At 46.2% G+C, this 21,871-nt stretch overlaps 1 protein-coding gene across 1 annotated transcript in view; it reads left to right on the forward strand.

Moving 5' to 3' along the window:
• Window positions 1-12,303, forward strand: part of Lmln (leishmanolysin like peptidase) — a 68,307-nt gene extending 56,004 nt beyond the window's left edge. Inside the window, exons 16-17 of the mRNA XM_021184923.3 lie at window positions 1,666-1,876; window positions 8,195-12,303. Of these exons, the coding sequence (XP_021040582.3) occupies window positions 1,666-1,876; window positions 8,195-8,295 (312 nt within the window). The 3' untranslated portion in view covers window positions 8,296-12,303. The remainder of the gene's footprint in view (window positions 1-1,665; window positions 1,877-8,194) is intronic.
• Window positions 12,304-21,871: the final 9,568 nt, after the last annotated feature.

Raw genomic sequence — 21,871 nt, forward strand, 5'->3', positions numbered from 1 at the left:
GGCGGTGTGCGATGGGCACTGCTTGCTCACATCTTAACAGACCAGGGCAGGAAGCCAGGCCCCAGTCCATCTAAGGTCGGTCTAAGCTATGAACCTCAGGGCTCACACTTCCTCCAGTTCAGTGATTCTCAACTTCCTAATGCAAAGATCTTTAACATATAGTTCCTCACGTTGTGGTGAACCCAACCATAAAATTATTTTCATTGCTACTGCATAACTATAATTTTTTTACTATTATGAATTATAATGTAACTATCTGTATTTTCTGATGATCTTAGGCAACCCCTGTGAAAGAGTTCTTTGACTCCCAGAGGGGTCACAACCCACAGGTAGAGAACCTCTGCTCTAGCAAGTCCCCACCTCTCGAAGGTTCCACATCTTTCCCCAAACCATACATAGTACCTGCCGGGACCAAGTGCTGAAACACAGGAGCCTGTTGGGGACAATTTACCCCCAAACCGAACAGCCAGATGTGGTGGCACACACCTGTAATCTTGACACTCAAGTGCCCGAGGCAGAAGGATCATGAATGTAAGGCAGCCTATGCTAGCCCACCCCAAGGTTAGCTTTAATGTGTCTGTTCTTTAAAATTGGTTTTCTGATTCTTGCTTTAAAGATGTTACCAAATCTAAAGAGGGTCATTGTAAACATTTCTAATCACTGAGCAAAAAATCAGGGATAGGTAGAAAACAGGAAGAGCTTTCACTGCAAAATTGTGTGTGTGTGTGTGTGTGTGTGTGTGTGTGTGTGTATAAATGTATCCAGGACCTTTTTGCAGAATGTGGTGACTCGTGGAGAGTGACATGGCTGGCCTGGCCTCTACCTGGCAGAAATTGAAGCTGAAGTGTTGGAGCGACCAAGCTGAAATGTGCAGACGGTCTTTCAAATCCAGTTTCCAGGGCCTCTCAACCCACGTTTCTGAGCCAGAGTTTCAGGTGTACAGCCACAGGCTGGAGAGACCTCACCAGTCATGAGTGCCTTCTACTCTCCCAGCAGACCTGAGTTTCGTGCCCAGCACCCATGTCAGGTGGCTCACAACTGCCTGTAACTCCAATTCTACAGGACCCCAAACCTCCCTCTGGCCCCTGTAGGCAACCCTACACATGTGGCATACAGACATACACACAGAGATACAGAAATAAATCTTGAGGGAGAAAAAAGGAAAAGACCTACTACCACCAACTGGAATTCTTTTAGAAACTAAATCCCTCAACTTATAATATGTGAGTTAAGGCATGCCCACATCCCATACTGTGCTTGATTTGAAACAGCTTTAGTCATTTGTGATATGCACCTATGTGTTCCTATTTGTGCAGACATGTATGTGGGGTGTGCGCCTGTGTGTGAAGCCCAGGGATGACTTTGGTGTTACTCCTCAGTAGCTGCTGCACCTCTTTTTTGAGATAGAGTCATTGAACCCAAAGCTTGCTTGCTTCAGCTAGTCTTGCTGGATGGAGCTAGGCTGGCTGGTCAGTGAGCCCCAGGGTCAGCCTGGGTACACCTCCGAGAGCCTAGCATTGTGTGTGGATGCTGGGATCTGAGCTCAAGTCTCAGCACTCACAAACCCAGCTCTTCGCTGGCTCATCTCTTCCCCACCGCCATTCTTGTAAACTTTAATATCCATCCAAGACTCCCACTGACTTAACCTTTCTCCCCTATTTGAAGGTTTCTTGTTCTCCTCAAGGTCTAAAGGTTTGGGTCCAAGACACTTCCTATCTGTGTAGCCGGGCGGGGCAGGTGCTCCCAGTCCGAATTCAGATGAACGGCTGGATTCACAATGGAAACCTGCTGTGCCCTTCCTGCTGGGACTTCTGTGAGCAGTGTCCACCAGAAACAGACCCTCCAGCTGCCAACCTGACTCGAGCCCTTCCTCTGGGTGAGTACTCGCCATGATTGGCGGACTGAGGGAAAGTAAAGAGAGAGCTGTCCCTCACAGGACATTGAAATGCCCTTTAGCAGGGCCCTGGTCTGGGCTAAACTCCCTTCTCTGATTTGAGGCTCTCTAAGAAAATCCTGCTTCCTGCTGTTATTATAAACTTAAAGCCGGTAACAATCCAGGCTTTGGCTGCGTAACCAAGGCTTCCCTTGTATTCACATAAGCCAGGGGTCCTTGGATTCACAGAGGTCTTCCTGCCTCAGCTTCCCAAGTGCTGGGATTACACATATGTGCTACAGTGCCCATCTGTTTAGTCTCTTAATGTGTGCGCCACTGCTGAATCTTTTTTTCTCTTTCTAGAATCGACAGTGTAGCCCAGGTTAACCTTGACCTTGGCCATGAACCTCTTCAGACTTCCAAGTGTTAGAATTATAATAGTGCAACACCATGACTGGCATGGGTGAACCTTTGTCACTGAATATATCAAAACATATTAATGAAAAATGGGATGGCATGTTATTCATTTTGAGTAGATGTTTGCCTCGAGGCAGGAGAGATTTAATTTTCAAACTACACCTTAAAATATACATTTACTCATTTTGAAACTAAAAGTGAACAAAATTCTACTTATCAAATACAAAAAGAAACTATATTTTAGTTCCATCATCATCAGGTGAGATACTGAACAAGGACCTGGGAGCCTGGTCAGTGGATAGAACTCCCTTCAGGAGCACAAGGGCCCGAGTTCACATCCCTAGGACCTTGGTGAAAATCTAGGCATAGTGGTGCTTGCCCATAATCTCAGCCCTTTGCAGTGGGGTCAGGAAGGTCCTGGGGGCTTGCTGGTCAGCCTGCCAGCCTGTGAGCTTCAGGTTCCTGAGAGACCATGTCTAGGAAGTGTATGGTAGAGGACAATAGAGGAAGACTCTCAACACCAGTTTCTTCCATACACACATTTGAAGATATGTGCACACATGAACACACACACAAGCTACTCAATAGGAATGGTACCAACGAGTAAAGTACACGAGACACAAATGCACATACAAGACGAGAAAGGCATCGGCTTGTAAGGAAGAGGCTCTCACAAAGAATACTGTAGGGTGACTGACTGACGACCCTTAACTGAACTCTCGGGAAATAGAATTGTTTTGGAATTCAGAGGTTTTATGATTTTGGAACATTTGTATATACAAGTAAGCTGTCTTTGGCATGAGACCTAAATCTAAAAACACAAAATATATTGCTGTTTAGTTATGCTTTATGCACATGCCCTGATGGTAATTGCTATAGTAGTTTTGGTGTGCCTGTGTTTTGGTCAAGTCAGATAAGGAATTTTCCACAATCGGGGTCATCTCTGTTCCCAGAACGGTTTGGACTTAGGAGCATTTTAGATTTCAGGTCTTCAGATTAGGGATACTGTATTCTTCTGCTCATTTCGTGAGACTTAGTGACACCATCCAGTGCATTCTTTAGAACCAGGAGGAGGTTGGAACGGACTGGCTTCAGAAGGCCTCAGTGAAGGTGTCCGCACTGAGCATCAATAGCAGAACTCATGAATCCTTAGTGCAGGACACTTAGCGTTTCATAATATTAACAGTAAGCATTTTATGCAGTTCTCCCCAAATGTTCGTATTTTTTTAGTGACAGTTAAATGAGAGTGGCTTCCAAGGTGTTGTGGTTTGTATAAGCTTGGCCTAGGGAGTGGCACTATTAGGAGGTGTGGCCTTGTTGGAGGAAGTGTGTCACTGTGGGGTTGTTGGGAGGGGGGGCTTTGAGACCCTCCTCCTGGCTACCTGGAAGTTAGTCTTCTGTTGTCTTTGGAACAAAATGTAGAACTCTCAGCTCCTCCAGCACCGTGCCTACCAGCAATGATGATAATGGTTTGAGCCTCAGAACCTGTAAACCAGCCCCAGTTAAATGTTGTCCTTTGGTCATGGTGTCTCTTCACAGCAATGGAAACTCTAACTAGGACACATGGTCTGTCTCAAACAAAGAAACAAACAAAGAGTAGACAGCTTTATACAGCTTACAGGTGTATACACTCTAAAGTTAACTGCCTGTCTTTCCCAAAGCCTGGGTCCTTTATGTAGAGAGCAAGGTTTGGTGTTATCTGGGCCTTTTGAGATAAAGTCAGCCTATGTAACACAGGCTGGTCTGGAACACACGGTGATACCTTCACTTCAGCATCTCAAATGCTTGCTTACGCACCTGTCAGCAAGCCTGGCTCAGATGGTGAATGCAGAAGGTTTGTACATGTGTTGGGGTCTTCAGGACAGTCTTCATTTGTTAGCTCCCTAGAAGGATTCCCAGGACTTGTCGCAGTGGGGACGCCTGAGTCGGAATCACAGAAGGGAAAGGGACACAGGATCAAAGTCCAGAGGAGACTGCTTCCCGGATGGTAGCTGGGAGCCATCTTAGCTGCAAAGACCCTAAAGTGGCAGCCTCAAGCTGCTGTGCAGAAACTGTCTACACAGCTCCACTCAGCTTCTTTACAGCCACACTCGTAACAACACAATGGATTATTTCAAAAGGCATGAAAGTCTTAGGGCCTGTCTCAGTTAGGGTTTTACTGCTGTGAACAGACACTATTTCTTTTTTTGTTTGTTTTGGTTTGGTTTTGTTTTGTTTTGTTTTGTTTTTGTTTTTTGAGACAGGGTTTCTCTGTATAGCCCTGGCTGTCCTGGAACTCACTTTGTAGACCAGGCTGGCCTTGAACTCAGAAATCCGCCTGCCTCTGCCTCCCGAGTGCTGGGATTAAAGGCATGCGCCACCACGCCCGGTTTAGACACTATTTCTTCACCTAGAACTTGCTCCATTCCAGACTGGCCTTAAACTTAGAAATCCACTTGGCTCAGTCTCCTGGGATTAAAGGTGTGTCCTACCCAAGGTTTTCATGGCCACTGTTCCTCAAGATCCAGATCAAAATCCAGTGTTGCCCAGCCTCATGATCTGAGGATCCCAAGCATGCTGTCTATTTCCGGATTGTAGTTCATTCCAGATTAAAAGTCCAAACTATCCCTTTGTTCAACTGCAAACACAAACAGTAAGTTTAGCTGGGTAGGCTCTTGCCCTGCAGTCACCACTCCCTTGGTCTCTTGTATCCTTGCATGTAGGCTTTGGCTCCATTTTATTTTCTGGTGTCGCTTTGTTATTACTCGAACCACACATCTTGTATTTTTCCTTTCACAGCTTGCTATGCTTGTTCAAAAAACTCTTCATGAGACGTAACCAGAGAACAAAGTCTCTGGTGGGCTTTTTTGAGAATTCCTTTTTCAGTGTAATTAATCTAAATCTCTTTACCTTAGCCTCAGGCAGACTCTTCAGACAAGGGCAAAAGCAACCACATTCTTCACCAAAATACCACAAAAACAGTCTCTAGGCCACATACTGAAAGTCTTCCCTTCTGAAACCTCTTGGGCCAGATCTGCACAGTTAAAATCACTCTCAGCAACAAAGTCTTCCATGTTCCTACTAGTGTAGCCCATTAGGCCCCAGTTAAAGCATCCCATTGCTTTCCAAATCCAAAGTCCCAGAATCCACATCCTTCCAAACAAAAGCATGGTCAGGCCTATCTCAGCAGTACCCCAGTCGCTGGTACCAACTTCTGTCTTAGTTTGGGTTTTTACTGCTGTGAACAGTCACCATGACCAAGGTAACTCTTAGAAGGACAGCATTTAATTTATAGGTTCAGAGGTTCACTCCATTGTCATCAAGTCAGGAGCATGGCAGCATCCAGGCAGGCATGGTGCAGGAGGAGCTGAGAGTTCTACATCTTCATCTGAAGGCTGCTAGCAGAATACTGGCTTCCAGGCAGCTAGGATGAGGGTCTTATATAGCCCACACCCACAATAACACACCTGCTCCAACAGGGCCACACCTTCTAATAGTGCCACTCCTGGTGCAGAGTATATACAAGCAATCACAGGTCCTTTGATGGAATTTATACTAAATGTAATTGTTTAATATGAAGCTGGTAGGAAGGATTAATTTTGTTGGATCTCTTTGGCTCAAATTAGAAGGGTACTGGTGTAGAATTAAAATTAGATAAATCCCATTGATGACATGTTCCTTGCTACCTGCACCAGTGTTCTGGGTTCCCGAATGAAAGACACATACACAGCCTTTATACTGTGATATGTCTTAATCAGCTCAGTGGCTAGGCCACTTCCCAAGTCCATGTGTTTAATCCACCACCCTGTCCCGCCCCACCCCACCCACCTCTACTGATAATTTCAAGTTATTACTTACTAAGTCCTAAATTCTATTGTGGCTGCTGCTCCGGACCCAAAGTGATGCCCAGCTGGGCCAGACTCTCCCAGATCCTTCCCATGTTGGCTCTGCCTCCCTGTCCTCCACTCTCCTCAGGCATGGCGGCTCTCCTTCTCTCTGTCACTAGCCTGGGAATATGCAAAGTCCCACACTGCCTGCCCTTCCTGACCATTGGCTGTCGTTGCTTTATTTACCAGTCAGAACCAAGTGAGGACAGGATCCTTGAGTGTCTTACCCAATTAACATAATAGTGACCCAAATTAACTTAAGAATAGAAACAGCCACACATTGGTCCAAAACTAGATAGAGGGTACCCATCCTTACACCTAGCCCCAGATTTAACTGTAACAACAATCACCATCTCATTGTTTGTTTTTTTAAAGAATTATTTATTTATTTTGTGTATATGAGTGCACTGCAGCTGTTTTCAGACACACCAGAAGAGGGAGTCAGATTCCATTACAGATGGCTGTGAGCCACCATGTGGTTGCTGGGAATTGAACTAAGGACCACTGGAAGAGCAGTCAGTGCTCTTAACCACTGAGCCATTTCTCCAGCCCTCACCATCTCATTGTTAAAGCTATATAGGGAGGGGGGCAGTGTTCAGACCTTTAGCAGCTAGAGTTGTGATAAAGGGAAAATCGTCTCCTTGGGTTCAAGGATAAGAATCTTTGTACAGAAGAGGAATATGGAGGAATCAGGAGGAAGCCAGGTTCAGTCAAGGCTGTGAACTAATGTTTCTACCCCAGGAGCTTGGCATAGGCAGGATCTATTGAGAGGAGGCAGCAGTGGTCACAAACTACTCAGTCCCCTGTACCTAAGTCAGGTGGCCCTTCCACACACATTCTCTCTCTCTCTCCCTCTCCCTCTTCCTCTCTCTCTCTCTCCTGCTCCCTCTTGGTAGGGAGCAGAGGAAACCCTAAGTGAGTGAATGGGTACTGTTGTCATGAGTACAGCCATGTGTAGGACCCCAGTGCCACTCTAGGAGTGGCAGAGCCTTCATAGGTGACACTCAGGAGATAGCAGAGCCTTCCTCCAGGGTCCAAGTGGGAAAGGTGTGTATGAAAACTAACAACTGCAGCCTCCTCCTCCCGCATGTTTACAGCCTGTGACAGCTCGCCGACTTCCTACCCATACAAGGTAACCCCAACCCTGGGCTGACCATAATGAACACGCTGAGGTTCCAGTTGCATCTGTAGTTGGGTTGACTCCATCTGAAAGTGCACAGGCCACTTGACCCCAGCTTTTCAGCGTCCATCTGCTGCAACTGCTGTTTCTTTAGTGGGTGGGTTCTTGTCATTCCTTCACTGCCCCTAGTCAGTCAAGCCAACTATACTGGGCACAGCATCTCCTCATATATCAGTGGCTTCTCGGAGACTGGCCATGCTGCCGTTTCTGTGTGGGAGTATATGCAGAGCCCTGTAGCCTCCTAGTTGCCCCCAACCTGCACTAGCATGATCTTGAGACTGGAACAGTCCATAACAAAAACAGGGAGAGCTCAGGCATGGAAATGCAGCCAGTCATGGTGGCGCACACCTTTAATCCCAACACAGAGGCAGAGGCAGGCGGATTTCTGAGTTCGAGACCAGCCTGGTCTACAAAGTGAGTTCCAGGACAGCCAGGGCTACACAGAGAAACCCTGTCTTGAACCCCTCTCCCCCCCAAAAAAAAGTGGAAATGCCTTGACTCCTTGCATTTGTTGATATGTGTGTGTCTGTCTGTGACACACAAGAGTTTTAACTGACCACCTATTGAGATATGTGCCAGGAACTCTCATATGCTCGTTCCTTTTCTCTGTGAGTGCACATATCTGTGTGTGCATGTGACCCTCTATGGTATGTGTGTGTCTGTCTCTGTGTGTGCATGTGTCCCCCTCTTTTGTTTTTTGAGACAGTCTCATGTAGCTGGCCCCAAACCTCAACTTCTTCTGAAGCTGAGGAAGTTGCCCCGTGCCTCCATCCCCTCTCATCCTTTGCTCTCCCCTCAGTGTTTAATCCAGATGATCTAATCTCAAACCTGTGCCTGTTGTGTTGTTTTCTGCCCTAGATCTCTGTTCCTGTTCTTCTAGCCTGGTGGTCACACTTTGGCTCCTCCTCGGCAATCTGTTCCCTCTGCTGGCGGGGTTCCTTCTGTGTGTGTGGCACTAGGAGTGGAAAGTGAAGTCTCAAGACGACAGTTTTGTCATGTTCCCATGAACAAAGCACAGGACCTGGGTGAGCAGCAGCCCACAGGGGTGCCATTCTTCACTCTGGCTTGGAAGTGCTGTCCACAGTAGGACTGTGAAGTGTGGACCACCCAGTGTGACTGCTCCATGGCAGTCACTCCTCACCAGCCACACAGCCACCTGGAGTGTGGAGAGGAACTACCCCAAGGCTCCATAGGTCATGGACCTGCAATCTCCTGGCAGGTCTCCTTTAATGCCGGATGGATGGTGGGATTTGCCGCTATCACATACCTCAGCTTTTGCATTCATCTACCATGAGCATCAAGGTCACTCAGAGAGCTGCTGATAGCCCAGTCCAGAGTTTGAGTCGAGGATCCCATCCTCCACAGTACGAAACTGGTCCGCAGGATTTCAGACTTCCCGCCACCACTGCACCTGTTTTAAATGAACGTCTGGTTACGACACCCTCAAATCATCCCTCCTTCCGTTCCGCTAAAGCGGCTGACTTGACTGACTGTGTTTGCCTTTCCTGGCGGTTTGCCAAGCTGTTGTCAGTATGTCCTTAGCCCTCTGCGCCTGATCAGCCTTCTCCGTGTGAGCTGAGTGTCCACTTGCTTTCCTCATTAATTTCATAGCAACTTGGAAAACCGTGGAGAACATGAAGTACAATGTTCAGGGGGTTGAAGTCGTGCGATTGTGCTTCAGGTAATATTTACAAAACCCGGGAATCCATCAAAGCCCAACTGATCCTTTCTGGTCTATGTAAAGTTTAAAGGTTGAGATGTGGGCAGGCGTGTCGTCACTTCCAAGAGGACTGGGCTGTTAGAGAATTCCTGCTAAATCACAAAGTTATTTCACAGACAAGAAGAAAAAACTCAAGTTAAGACCAGATCATCTGAATTGTTTCCTAGCAGCAAAGTATAGGTTTGGGGTCCAGCCTTCCCCCTGGCCCATCTGGACTCCGTTACAGCGTTTGTATATTACCTCTGTTTACATGTCTGTTTCCTCCCGTGTCTGACACTTCCTGTACCACACGGATTCTGTGAAGCAATCCTCCTGCACCAGAGCTTACCAACCCTCTAGTACCTTAACATTGACACTCTTTAACGAAAAGCGATATCCTGGCTTTTTCCCTGAAGATAATCAATTATTGTAGTGTTATAAACAGCCTGTGGACCAGCGAGATGGCTCAGTAGGTAAAGGCACTTGCCACCAAGCCCAAAGGCCTGACTTTGATAACTGGAGACCACATGGGAGCAGAAGGGGACTGACTCCTGAAAGCTGTTCTCTGACCTGCACACACGCACACACACACATGTAAATGTAGAACAGTTTAAAATGAAACATGACAATTAGACACACTATTCTTTCCTCTGTTCCATTCAGCAGATAGTTACTGCGTGTTCGAGTACAGTGGAACATGGCGGCCCGTAATCCCAAAGCTTGGGAAGGAGAGCAGAAGGATGATGAGTTCAAGGGCTGCATAGGGACATTCACTTAGAAGCCAGGATTGGCACATGAAACGCTTGCGAGTAGGCAGGAGAAAGGAGTTGTGTGAGGGAGCAGAACACTGCTAGAAGCACTGACCCTAACCAGCTGTGGCACCGCAGCGGGGCCTCAGTCTCAGCATAAGGAAAGCTCACTTTCTTTTTAAAAGCAGAAATTTGAAATATGTACCTGCATGCAGTATAAGTTAGAGGTATTCATCACTGTGCAAAGCTGAGGCTCTTAAACTCAGCCAACTGCAGCTAAAAAGGCCATCTTCTGCAGAGCAGGACACTGAGCTTTGCCCACATTCTGCCGCCTTTAAGTTGTACAAAGTCAGAGAGCAGTGAGTATGTATTTAAAGAAATATACAATATGCTGGGCATGGTGGCACACGCCTTTAATCCTAGCACCTGGGAGACAGGATAGTGGATATCTGAGTCTAAGACCAACCTGGTCTACAAAACAAGTTCCAGACCAGCCAGGCTCACATAGTGAGAGGAACCTGTCTAAAAAGAAAAAAAATGGTACACATTAAACCTTCATACCTATGATGATTATGAATTATCCTACAAAATGTATAAAGAATTTCACCAAAAATAACAGTGGAGTATATTGAGAGTCTGTGATAGGTCTGACGGCATTTGGACTGTTGTGCAGTAATGCCATTTAGGTAGCAGTGTTTCCAAGCATGGTGCTTTTTATACTTGAGATATATTTTTGCTTTATTTTTTAATTAATATTGTATTTGCACTAATGACTTTCTGAAGAAAATGTTACAGATGACATTTTTGTATATATATGCATATATATATATATTTATTTATTAAGCTTGGACTGTGGTGTCCCAGTGTTTGCTCTGCACAAACATGAAACTTCATGCAGTCAGTGTCAAGAGACACTGAACTCCAGAGCGTTACTAGCTAGGCTCTTTTGTCTCATCCTCTTCAGTGAGGCCAGAGCGAGGTCACTGTCGCTTAGCATTGATCCCACATGGCATACTTAGCAAGGCTTGGACGGTCACTCAGCCCGCAGGACAGTGTTAGAGGCTCATTGTCGTCACTTCAAATATAGCAACCAAGACATGGCTTCTGCATTAGAGATTTCAGTGCAGAATCAGCTGTAGGGTTCAGCTGTAAGGTTCTGCTGTAAACTGAAGGATTTGAAACAGCCTTCGTGCTGGCGCAGATTAACCCTTCCACATCACAAGGGTAAAACCAGTGGCCCATGGAAAGAGCCAAGCAGGGTGCTCTATGATAGGAGGGAGGTGGGACAGGAAAGAGAGGCGGGGACAGCTGGTCAGGGGACAGTAGACTGCAGTCTCTTCCTGAATCAGAAAAGCCAAGTGTTTATAAAAACTGACTACCTCGGTGTTCAGTTCAAACCCGTCATTGTAAGTGTTTTAAGGCCCTAGGTGTCAAACATAGCAAGTGAATTGTCTCAGGTTTTTGCAGAATTTACAGGAAGGAAGCAAAGCCATGTGAGAAGCCCTGAGCAGGGTCAGGGGGGGCGGGGCAGCCTTTGGTGGTCTGTGTCGACCCCTCCGATTCTCTACTGCAGAACGTCCTTCCCGGAATACTTACATTTTTCCTATAGGATTCTTATATTTTTAAGACCAAATGGGGATTCTAAAAATGTTCTAAATTATGCCTAGCATTAGTTTTTAGCCTAAGTTGGCTTAGAGTTTATTGAAATTTAAAGATATATCATAATTGTATGGGTTGTAAATAGTTTTAGGAAGATACATAAGTAAGTGTATCAGAGTATTTCTCACAAAATGTTATCAGCATCCTCTTTCATATTGGATTGATAGATTCAGCCAGGCATGGTGGTCGTGCCTGTAGTCCCAGCACTTGGGAGATGGAGGCAGTAGGATTATGATTTAAGATCAGAGAGAGAGAGAGAGAGAGAGAGAGAATGACACTGAGACTCAATCCTACCCTCCCCTGCCAAATAAAGGGGGGCGGGGAATGTACCATTTGTGGCCATGTATAAAGCAGCTAGGTGGTGGTCTGAAATTTTACCTGTAAAGCCCTGTGACTAACACTTGGCGAGGCCTAAGTTGCAGCTGGCCCTGCTCAGCGTCCCAGAGTCTCCAGCCTGCACAGTGGTCCATGTCTGGCCAGCTATGTACCTAGAAGCTGGGTGAACAGAGGAGAGCCAGTCTCTGAAGACAGCTGAGTTGTCCCAGCGTGAGGTGGACAGCCTCACAGCCTCACAGCTAGCTGGCTTCATGGCGAGCACTAGTTCTCCCTGGCATGGCCTTTTGCCCCCAGCCCAGGAGGACTGACGTGCTGTGTTCAATGCAGGCTGCTCCTTCTGAGGGTAGCGCTGAACTGGAAAGATTTTTTTCCCTTTTTAAATTATGTTGGGACATGGGAGGGAATGCTTTTATGTTTACATTAAGTAAAATAGATTTAAAAATTGTTCTTTATTTATGGTGGTGAACTTTTAAGTGTAATGTATTCCTTCGAAAAACACAACTTTAATAAAAAATGGAAACTAACTTGTAGCTTGTCTTTACCTAAAACCAGTAACTTTATAAAGCCTGGGTAAGAAACAAAGACAGGTCATGAACTCTATTGGGGAAAGGTGAGAAGGGGGAAGGTGGGAAATAAAACAGTTTTACTTATGTGTGAAAAAAGTTGTCCTACATCCAGAATGGATACAGGTCGTGTGTAACCCTTGAGGTGAGGGGAACAAAGCGAACCAGACGGATCCCCAGAACAGCGTGATCCAGCTGTAGACTTGCTCTGGGACCAGCCTATTGCAGGTATTACAGGCCACACCGTGGCCACATCTGTGGAGAGTGACTGCCTGCTAACCCATATGTGAGTATGGGCGAGCATCCTCCCCACCCCGACTCCCATGAACCTGCCTTCCCAGTGTTCTCTTGGAGCCTTTCTGCTGTGACATAGAGCCAAGCACGTTGTGCAACTGATCAGATTATAGTTATTGAACAGAGATCTTTTGGGGAACTCCTTTATAATCTTTAGATTCTTTTTAAAACGTTAACTGAGCCGGGCATGGTGGCGCACGCCTTTAATCCCAGCACTCGGGAGGCAGAGGCAGGCGGATTTCTGAGTTCGAGGCCAGCCTGGTCTACAAAGTGAGTGCCAGGACAGCCAGGGGTACACAGAGAAACCCTGTCTCGAAAAACCAAAAAAAAAAAAAAGTTAACTGTTTCATATAGGTACCTGCAACTACAAATAATGAGTTCAAGTATCTATAAGCTAGCAGCTCCTGCTCAGCATGCGAACAGTAAGGCTCATACGCTATCTTGTCTATACCTCCTTTTGGTATAGAATAGCTGCCTTGGGGAACGCTGTTACAGATTTATTCTTTTTTCCCCAGCCTTTCTCATGGATTTTGCTTTGTCTTGGCAGGGTCTCCTGTAGCCAGATTGGGCCTTGAACTCCTGATCCTCTTGTCTCCACCTCTCAAATGCTGGGATTATAGACAATGCACCTCCATGCCCAACCCAGGGATTTGTTTGTTTGCTTGTTTTTAATGAAGGAGTTTAAGTCAGCTTTTACAGTTTTAGGTTTAAGTTTTTCAGAATAAGGAACCTGGTAGATGGCTCATTCCATACAGCACGCACCACACACTCACCACACAAGCAGGAGGACCTGAGTGTGGACCCTAGCACTATGTAAAAGGTCAGGTGTGGCACTCCAGACCTGTAGCCCCAGTGTTGGGAAGGCAGGGGCAGGAGGCTCTCAGGGCGGGCAGCCAGCTGCTCACTGGGGAGCTTCAGGTTCAGTGAGAGACTGAGGTCAGTCAGAAAATAAGAGGAGAGGACCAGGTTCAGTACCCAGCAGTCAGGGCAGGGGTGGAGGGGGAGGGTACAGTCCAGTGTCAGAGAATCAAAAGCCCCTTCTGGTGTCTGGGGCCACCTGCACTCGCATGGGGCAGGTTTATTAGACACGCACGCACGCAGAGAAACGGAAGACACTTGAGATCTACCTCTGGCCTACAAATGTGTGTGTGTGCAGACGGGAACACGCTCACTCATGGATACCGTACACAAGTATTTAGCCAGGTGTGACTCATCCTGTAACCTCAGTGCTTGAGGGGCTCAAGTTCAGGGCAGTCCTGGGGAACAAAGTAATACCCTGTCTCTGAAAGGGAGACATTGCAGAGTAAATCAAGTATTTTAAATATGTGATCTGGGGCCAGCAAGATGATTCAGTGGTTTGCTGCCCATCCTGACATCCTGTGTTCAGTTCCCAAGACCATACGGTGATGAGAGTGGAGAACCGACTCCTGAATGTTATCCTCTGACCTCCACATATATGTTGTAGCATGTCCCCCTCCCCACAATAAATAAAAAAATTAAAAACATTAAATAGGAAGTTTGGTCTTCTCTAGATAGCTAATGCCCTTTTCATTTTATATACGTAGAAATGCTTCCTGTCTTTGTCTTTTACTGCTTATTTATAGGTATATGCACATGTTTATGATACCCTTGTAGACCAGAAGAAGATTGGATCCTGCAAAGGCGAAGCGCCACCTGACCGGAGTTGTCACCAAACTCTGGTCCTCTGAAAGAGCGAGAAGCACAGTCAACAGCTGAGCCATCTCTCACTTTCAGCCTTTATATCATGAGATTACATTTCATAACAGGTTCAATCTATATATCGGCACTCAGTGCCACCAACCCACATTGTTTTCAGCAGCGAGGGCTAGAGTGATGGCTCAGTGGTTAAGAGCACTGACTGCTCTTCTGAAGTTCCTGAGTTCAAATCCCAGCAACCACATGGTGTCTCACAGCCATCCATAAGGAGATCTGATGCCCTCTTCTGGTGTGTCTGAAGACGCTACAGTGTACTTAGATATGATAATAACTAAAAATCTTTGGGCCAGAGCGAGTGGGGCTGACCAGAGAGAGCGGGTCCTGAATTCAAGTCCCAGCAACCACATGATGGCTTACAACCATCTACAGCTACAGTGTACTCATGTACATAATGTAAAATAAATAAATCCTTAAACAATAAATAAAAGGATTAAAAAAAAACTCAACAGCTTTATGCAATTGCATATTCAAATCAAAGGATCCAGACAGCTCACCATCTCCCCACTGTAGGTCCCTCCTAATGTGTCAGAGGGTCGATGGTGTAAGAGGATTCCCATGTGCGCACACTCACTGGAGCTCGTGGGGAGATTCTGGTGTGTTTAGCCGAGGATGTGCAAGCCCAGGCAGGTAGGTAGCCACAAAGAGCAGTGGGTGTGGCTGCCTCAGCATGGCTGCCCAGCTGTGCTGGCAACAACTCCCGACTGTCTGCCTACCCAAGGGAAGGTCTGGCTGACGTTGGATACTGTCCATCACACCTCCGCTGTTCACAGCTGGACGTAGCTACTGTCAGGAAGAACTCCATACATGTGTTTAGTGTTTCCCATATAGGGATTGTTCAGTACGCAAACTCTGGATCCACCCTGAGCTTTCCTAGCCTGGAAACTCAGTTCCTTGCATATCCAACTATTAATCTCTAATTGTTTGCCTTTATTAATTTAACCCTACTTTAAAAAATGGTTCAGATGGGACTTGTGTATTTCATGTGTTTTCAGTCTTCCCAATATGAAGATGTGATGCGTTGTGACTCTGTATGTAAGTCTCTGCATTTCTCACAGATTTAAGGCTAGGGAGAAAGACTACGTAAGTGTTCTATAACAGTTGGGGATAGCGTCTTGGTGAGGAGGGTGCAGAGGTGAAGTGTCTGCAGGCCACAGCCCTGTACTGAGGCAGGTGAGCTGCTTTCCCTCTGATGGGCTCCATCCCAGAACTCCAACCTCAGCATCCAGTTTCCACAACAGGAGTCTCCACAAGTTCTCTTTTAACCACATCAATGACATCACCACTTCCCCAAAGTGCCAAGGCCTATGACTGAGCTCTTACCATTTGGGGCTTTGGGGACCTTCCAGATGTGAGTGAACTGGGGCAGAGGCTCCAGAGAAACGAGGCTAAAGTACCCAGGCTGACTGAGAATGGAGAAGCAGCCACGCCCAGAGTGTACACTACACTCAGCCTCCACTGTGAAGTGAGAACTAGGAGAATATAAAAGAGCCAGCTCCTGACTCCAGGATGGAAACCTCTGATACCAGGAATACGCTCTGAGGGGTAGTGAAGGTTTGGCACATAGCTTTTGCAAAAGAGATGTTTGGGTATGGTGCCTATTAACACAAGACACACAGCTCTTACCTTAAAGGGAAGAAGAAAAGTTATTGTGGAGCCAAATATGAGTGACCATGGCCAGAGAACAGGAATTCAGGTTACTCCCCAGTACCATGAGCTACCACGGTAACAGTACTGAAGGTTCAGCCCCAGAACAAAGGAAGCTGTAAACCAAGGCAGTTTTCACATTGGTGGAAATGGCAGGTAGGCTGGTTAGAGCAGAGTATATGAACCCTCTACACTATAGACTTCAGATTCTATCTGATGATATTCTTAGCCTTTGGTTGGTGGAAGCTAAGGGCTCTTGTTTGTACATCTGAAAAGGGTTTTTTTTACCTGATAGTCACAGATCATAGACCAAACACAGGAGGTGCAGTAAATGTCTAAAGATATCCAGAGATAATTTGGCTCCTGGTTTACAGTGTTCCAGTTCTCTACAATTTTGGGTGTTCTAATCAGACAATCAGCCCTGTAAGATAATACCACACACACACACACACACACACACACACACACACACACACACTCCAGAAATTGGTGTTCATACTGTTCTGGGTCTGGTTTTCCTAGCAGTGTATAAGTTCAAGACATCTTTTATTTCAGATAGGCTCCTTTTAGTGTGTGTGTGTGTGCAGGAGCTTGCCATGGTGTATGTATGGATGTCAGAGGACAATTTTTGGGAGTCAGTTCTTTCCTTCTACCCAGTGGGGCTTGGGGATGAAATTAAAGTCGCCAGCCTTGGTGGCAAGGGCCCTTGTCTGTTGAGTCATCTTACTGGCTCTCAGTTTTCCTCATTAGGAATAAAAATTTTTTCATAAACCAGGAGTGGTATCACATGCCTTTAGTCCCAGCACTCAGGAGGCAGAGGCAGACAGATCTTTGAGTTTGAAGCCAGCCTGGTCTACAGAGTAAGTTCCAGGACAGCCAGGGCTATACAGAGAATCCCTGTCTCCGAAAATAAAAATAAAATAAAAAAGAAAGAAAAAAATTTGGATATAGATGTCTTCAATTACTATTCTTTCCCTTAGTTCCCTTAGTGTTTAGTTCCTTATTTTATTCCTTTTCATTCCAACTCCCACCTCCCACCCCTGCCTCTCGCCCCCAGCCCACCCCCACCCCCACATCCCAGCCCCAGCCCCATTGGCCAGCCTCCAACTTGGGATGAGTCTCCTATCTCAGCCTCAAAAAAAAAAAAAAAAATTGGAATTATGAGTCACTATGCCCAGATCTTTGTTTTATTTTTAATTCTGATTTGCAACCCCTACACAAAAATTAAAGGAACTACAGACAAAAGAAGACTCAGAGACAAAGGTTAGAAAGTGGGTAACTCCTTGTGCTGAAAGGAATATAAATGTCGGGATGTAGGGGCCTGATTCAATCACTAATGCAGTGTTCCTCCCCACAGCACACAATCCACCAGCACAGCGTACACATCTGCTCTGCACAGGTCTCTCCTGCTCTGGCTGTCATCCTCCTGCCTCAGATAGGCAGCACAGCTGTCCCAATGGCTCGGTCACATTCTTGAAACATGGTCAGTCACCTTTTATTGAAGTGACCAGGCCTAGGACATAGGATCATCAGGAGGGCAGCCAGCAGGCTTTTTGGAGGGAACTGTTACGAATTACTCCCAACATTTAAAGCGCCGTTCCACGGTGCTGATCTGGAGCGCTGCCCTTTTGACCAAGCAAGCTATAGACAAATCCAGGAGACTCTAAACAGACCAGAGGTAAAGTTCAATAGCTGATACCTGACTAGCTCAGACCTTGCCAATGCCATGTACTCAAAAGAAGGAAGGACAAACAAGGTCTCACTTGTGTAGCCCTGTCGGCCTGGAACTTACTGTGTAAGGCAGACTGGCCTCCAATTGAGAGGTTTGCCTGCCCATGCTTGGGACTGAAGGCATGAGCCACCTTGCCCAGCAAGAATGCCTTTTAAAATAAATAAATAAATAAAAAGAAGCAAAGACCATTGCTAGCGTTGTCAGGAAGCCACATTTAAACCAGGGGCAGGTGCCGGAGCTGTGGCACGCAGACAGAGAGCCGAGCAGGGTGGTCCTGCTTTGGGATGGCGGAGGAGCCCAGTGTTCCAGAAAGCAGACCCACTACTGAGAATTTCACAGCCTGGCCATGCCAGATGTTGTGGGACGCGTTACGATGGGAAAGCATTCCAAGATTCAAACCACAGGAGTGTCAAGATGCGGAGTGCGTGCTTCATCATGTGTGCGTAGGGAGGGGGTGGCTACCTTCCCAGACAGAAAGGCTGCTGTGTCAGCAGTGTCACGGGGAAGAAGTCTTCATCTGGCAAGGTTTGTGCCCAAGTGTTGTGGAGGTGACCTAGGCAGACAGAAGCCCCTGCAGCTTGGGCTTTCCTGGTGGAAGCCAGTTGCTGGGTTCCTGCCGCAGCCTCTGCCGCTCACCCATTTCTTCTATTTACCAGGTGCAGCACAGTCAACAGCACATCTTCCAAAGCAGGTTTTCCTCTTCGTAAGGAGTGTGCTCACGAGGGGAGCATTTCCCTCTAGTAATTATTACTGATGGAGCAGTGTTCCTGGCTATTGGATTGTAATGCACTTTTTGTTGTTGTTGTTTAATCTGGAACTCACTCTGTAGACCAGACTGGCCTCAAACTGGCAGAAATCCGCCTGCCTTCGCCTCCTGAGTCCTGGGATTAAAGATGTGCACCAATCTCCCTGGCTTTTAGTGCACATTTAAACTGTATTTCTCTTTGATAGTCACAACTCTCTGGGTATGTATCCGACACTGCATTATGCTGGGGCTGGAGAGATACTCAGATAGTCTTCATCCTTTGACACAGGGTCTTAAATATCTTTTTTCAAGGTATCAGCTTTGAGGACTAGCCTTGGCTATCTAATTCCTTTGGTATTACCTCATCTTCCTGAAGAGGTCACACCCTTCTTCCTGCTGCTGTATTTTTCCACCACAAGCTAACAGTTAAATCCTATTAAGTCCTTAAAGTTCACTTAAAGGGGGCTGGTGAGATGGCTCAGCGGGTAAGAGCACCCGACTGCTCTTCCGAAGGTCTGGAGCTCAAATCCCAGCAACCACATGGTGGCTCACAACCATCTGTAACAAAATCTGACTCCCTCTTCTGGAGTGTCTGAAGAGAGCTACAGTGTACTTACGTATAATAAATAAATAAATCTAAAAAAAAAAAAAAGTTCACTTAAATGTCACCTTCCGGAAAATATTGATATTCTTTCCAGGTAGATGTATGTTTTGAATTATCTGTTCAGCTCCTCATGATGGTGACTTGTCTGTCAATATTCTGCATTCTTCCACAGACAGGATTATGTGTTATGTAGTTGTGTGGGCCACTACAATGTAACAAAAGGCAAATAAACTTTGGGACTTAAATCTGTCATCTTATTTTAAAGATTAACATATTTATTTTATATGAGTACACTGTCTCTGTCGTCAGACACACCAGAAGAGAGCATAGGATCCCATTACAGATGGTTGTGAACCACCATGTGGTTGCTGGGAATTGAACTTAAGACCTCTTGAAGTCCTCTCTTCAACCCCAAACTATTACCTTTTTTTTTTTTTTAAAGATTTATTTATTTATTATATGTGAGTACACTGTAGCTGTCTTCAGACACCCCAGAAGAGGGCGTCAGATCTCTTTACAGATAGTTGTGAGCCACCATGTGGTTGCTGAGAATTGAACTCAGGCCCTTTGGAAGAGCAGTCAGTACTCTTACCAGCTGAGCCATCTCTCCAGCCCCAACTATTACCTTTTAAAAGCATACTTTAAACAGATAAAATGCCTGATTAGGTCAGGCTGGCCTTGAACTCAGATCCACCTGCCTCTGTTCTGGGATTAAAGTTGTGGGACAGCACCTGGCTAACTCCAGGATCTTTACAGACTAGTGAGAGGACTGAGTTAGCCAGGGCCAGGCTGACTCCATGACAGGCTGCAAACTGACAATCTGGGAGACTAAGTTTCTGTTTCCCAGAAATGAGAACCCGGATCCAGGAACCCAGGGTCAGTGAACTGCAGCTGTGGGCAGCCACTCGGAGGACACCTTGTCATCTGGCCTGAAGAGGAAATAGGTAGCTAGAGTGAATAAGCAGCCTGGAAAGTCTCTAGATCCCTAACCAATTATAGAATCAGTTGGGACCCCTAGAGAGAGAGCTAACCAACCAAGGTAAAAGGATATACACCCCTCCCTGGAATTCCCCCAACTGACAATAGAAACTGGGCCACTAGGGGTCTCCATTCTCAAATGGGGAAACCCTTGCATGCAGGAAATTCAACTGCTTAAATGCTCTTTGCTTTTGCCTACTATTTGAGTCTGGGGTATATTCTTTGGCGATTCTTAGACCCTAATAGTAGGACTTCTTATGGCCAGAGCAAATGACAAAGGCAGGTGTATTGGGGTGTACCAGTCTGGCCAGTACAAAGTTAAGCAGTCCTCGGCAGGGGAGGTGTGGGGAGTGAAGATGATTTATAGGAAAGACGGAAAAGAGGACTCAGAGACAAAGGTTAGAAATCGGGAGTGCTGTCCAGTCAATACTGTGGCAGCCTGAGTTCAATTCTCTTAGGCTTTGTATACTTTACAGCATCGTGGGAGATGGAGTCAATCATGGGAAGCAGAGACAATGGCTGGCATACGTTCGATATCTGTACCCATCTGGAGGCCTCCTTATTCCTCCCTGTTGCTTCCTCCAAGACTAACAGAACATTCTGCCCCTTGACTTCTTGAGCTTCGTGTACATCCATCCACTCCTGTTCTAAGCATCAGCAGGCCAGGAAATCTACCAGTAGACCCTGCTCTGCCTTGACTCTGCCTGACAGGCAGGTTCTCACAAAAGCAGGCAACATAGCTGCCGATATCTCCCCTTTTTTTATTTTATACAAGCCAAAGCTGGCTCACCCAGTCCTCGTGGTGTCCCTGGAGTATGGGTAGGGGCCCCATCAGTGGTAGACAGGAGGGAGTCCTGAGGCTGAGTTTCCTCCTGCTGGTCAGGGTTGTCTTCAACTGCAAACGGGCTTGCAATTTGGGCTTTTGTAATGAGGCTCTAATCACCCCTGTTTCACAGAGGACATGAAGTTTATGAGTCCATTGGGCACCTTGAGATGGTCTAGCAATTGGTGATCTTCCAGTTCAGTGATGATCTCTGCCTATATAATAAAAAGAATTGGGGGTGGGTATCTTGACCTTGATTTCATGGTGAGTCCCCATCTGATAAGGGGAGTTTCGTGCCCAGTAGAGAGCAAAGGGAAGGAGAGTTATCCCATCATCACCAGTCGCTTAGGTCAATTTAGTTAAGGTCTCTTTTAGGGCTTTGTTCATTTTTCTCTACCTGTCTTGAACTCTGGGGTCTATATGTACGATAAAGTTTCTAATCAATGTCTAGAATATTGGCTAGACATATTCTGTGTCCCTGACTTACCTGGGACACAGAAACTGGTCCACTGTCTGACCCTATCATCTGGGGAAACCCACGCCTTGCCAGTATGTCCTCTAAGAGAGTCTTTATCACCATGGATGAAATATCATGCTTGGTGGGGCGTGTCTCAGTCCAACCTGAAAAGGTTTCTATAAACACCAGTTAATATTTATGTTTAAATGTTTTTGGTTTTATTTCAGTGAAGTCAGTTTTCTACTAGGCTTCAGGTCTCCTTCTATGGAGCCTGCTGTCAGAGTTTTTTTAATTGGCCACTACATTGGTGGCTTTGTAGTCTTTAACAATTTTAGCGATTTTGGAGTTGGCATTTCTTATCCTGTCATGTGTATGCCTGATCAGGTCATTCAGATAGCCATGTGGGAGGAACAATGAATCTTTTTCAGCGTGTGAGGTCCAAGCTCCTCAGAGAGAACAAATTTTCTGTCTGTCAGGGGCTGGAGAGATGGCTCTGAGGTTAACAGCACAGGCTG

Source organism: Mus caroli, unplaced genomic scaffold (assembly GCF_978045245.1).
Source record: "Mus caroli unplaced genomic scaffold, Mus_caroli_1 scaffold_17, whole genome shotgun sequence".
Taxonomy (NCBI): Eukaryota; Metazoa; Chordata; class Mammalia; order Rodentia; family Muridae; genus Mus; species Mus caroli.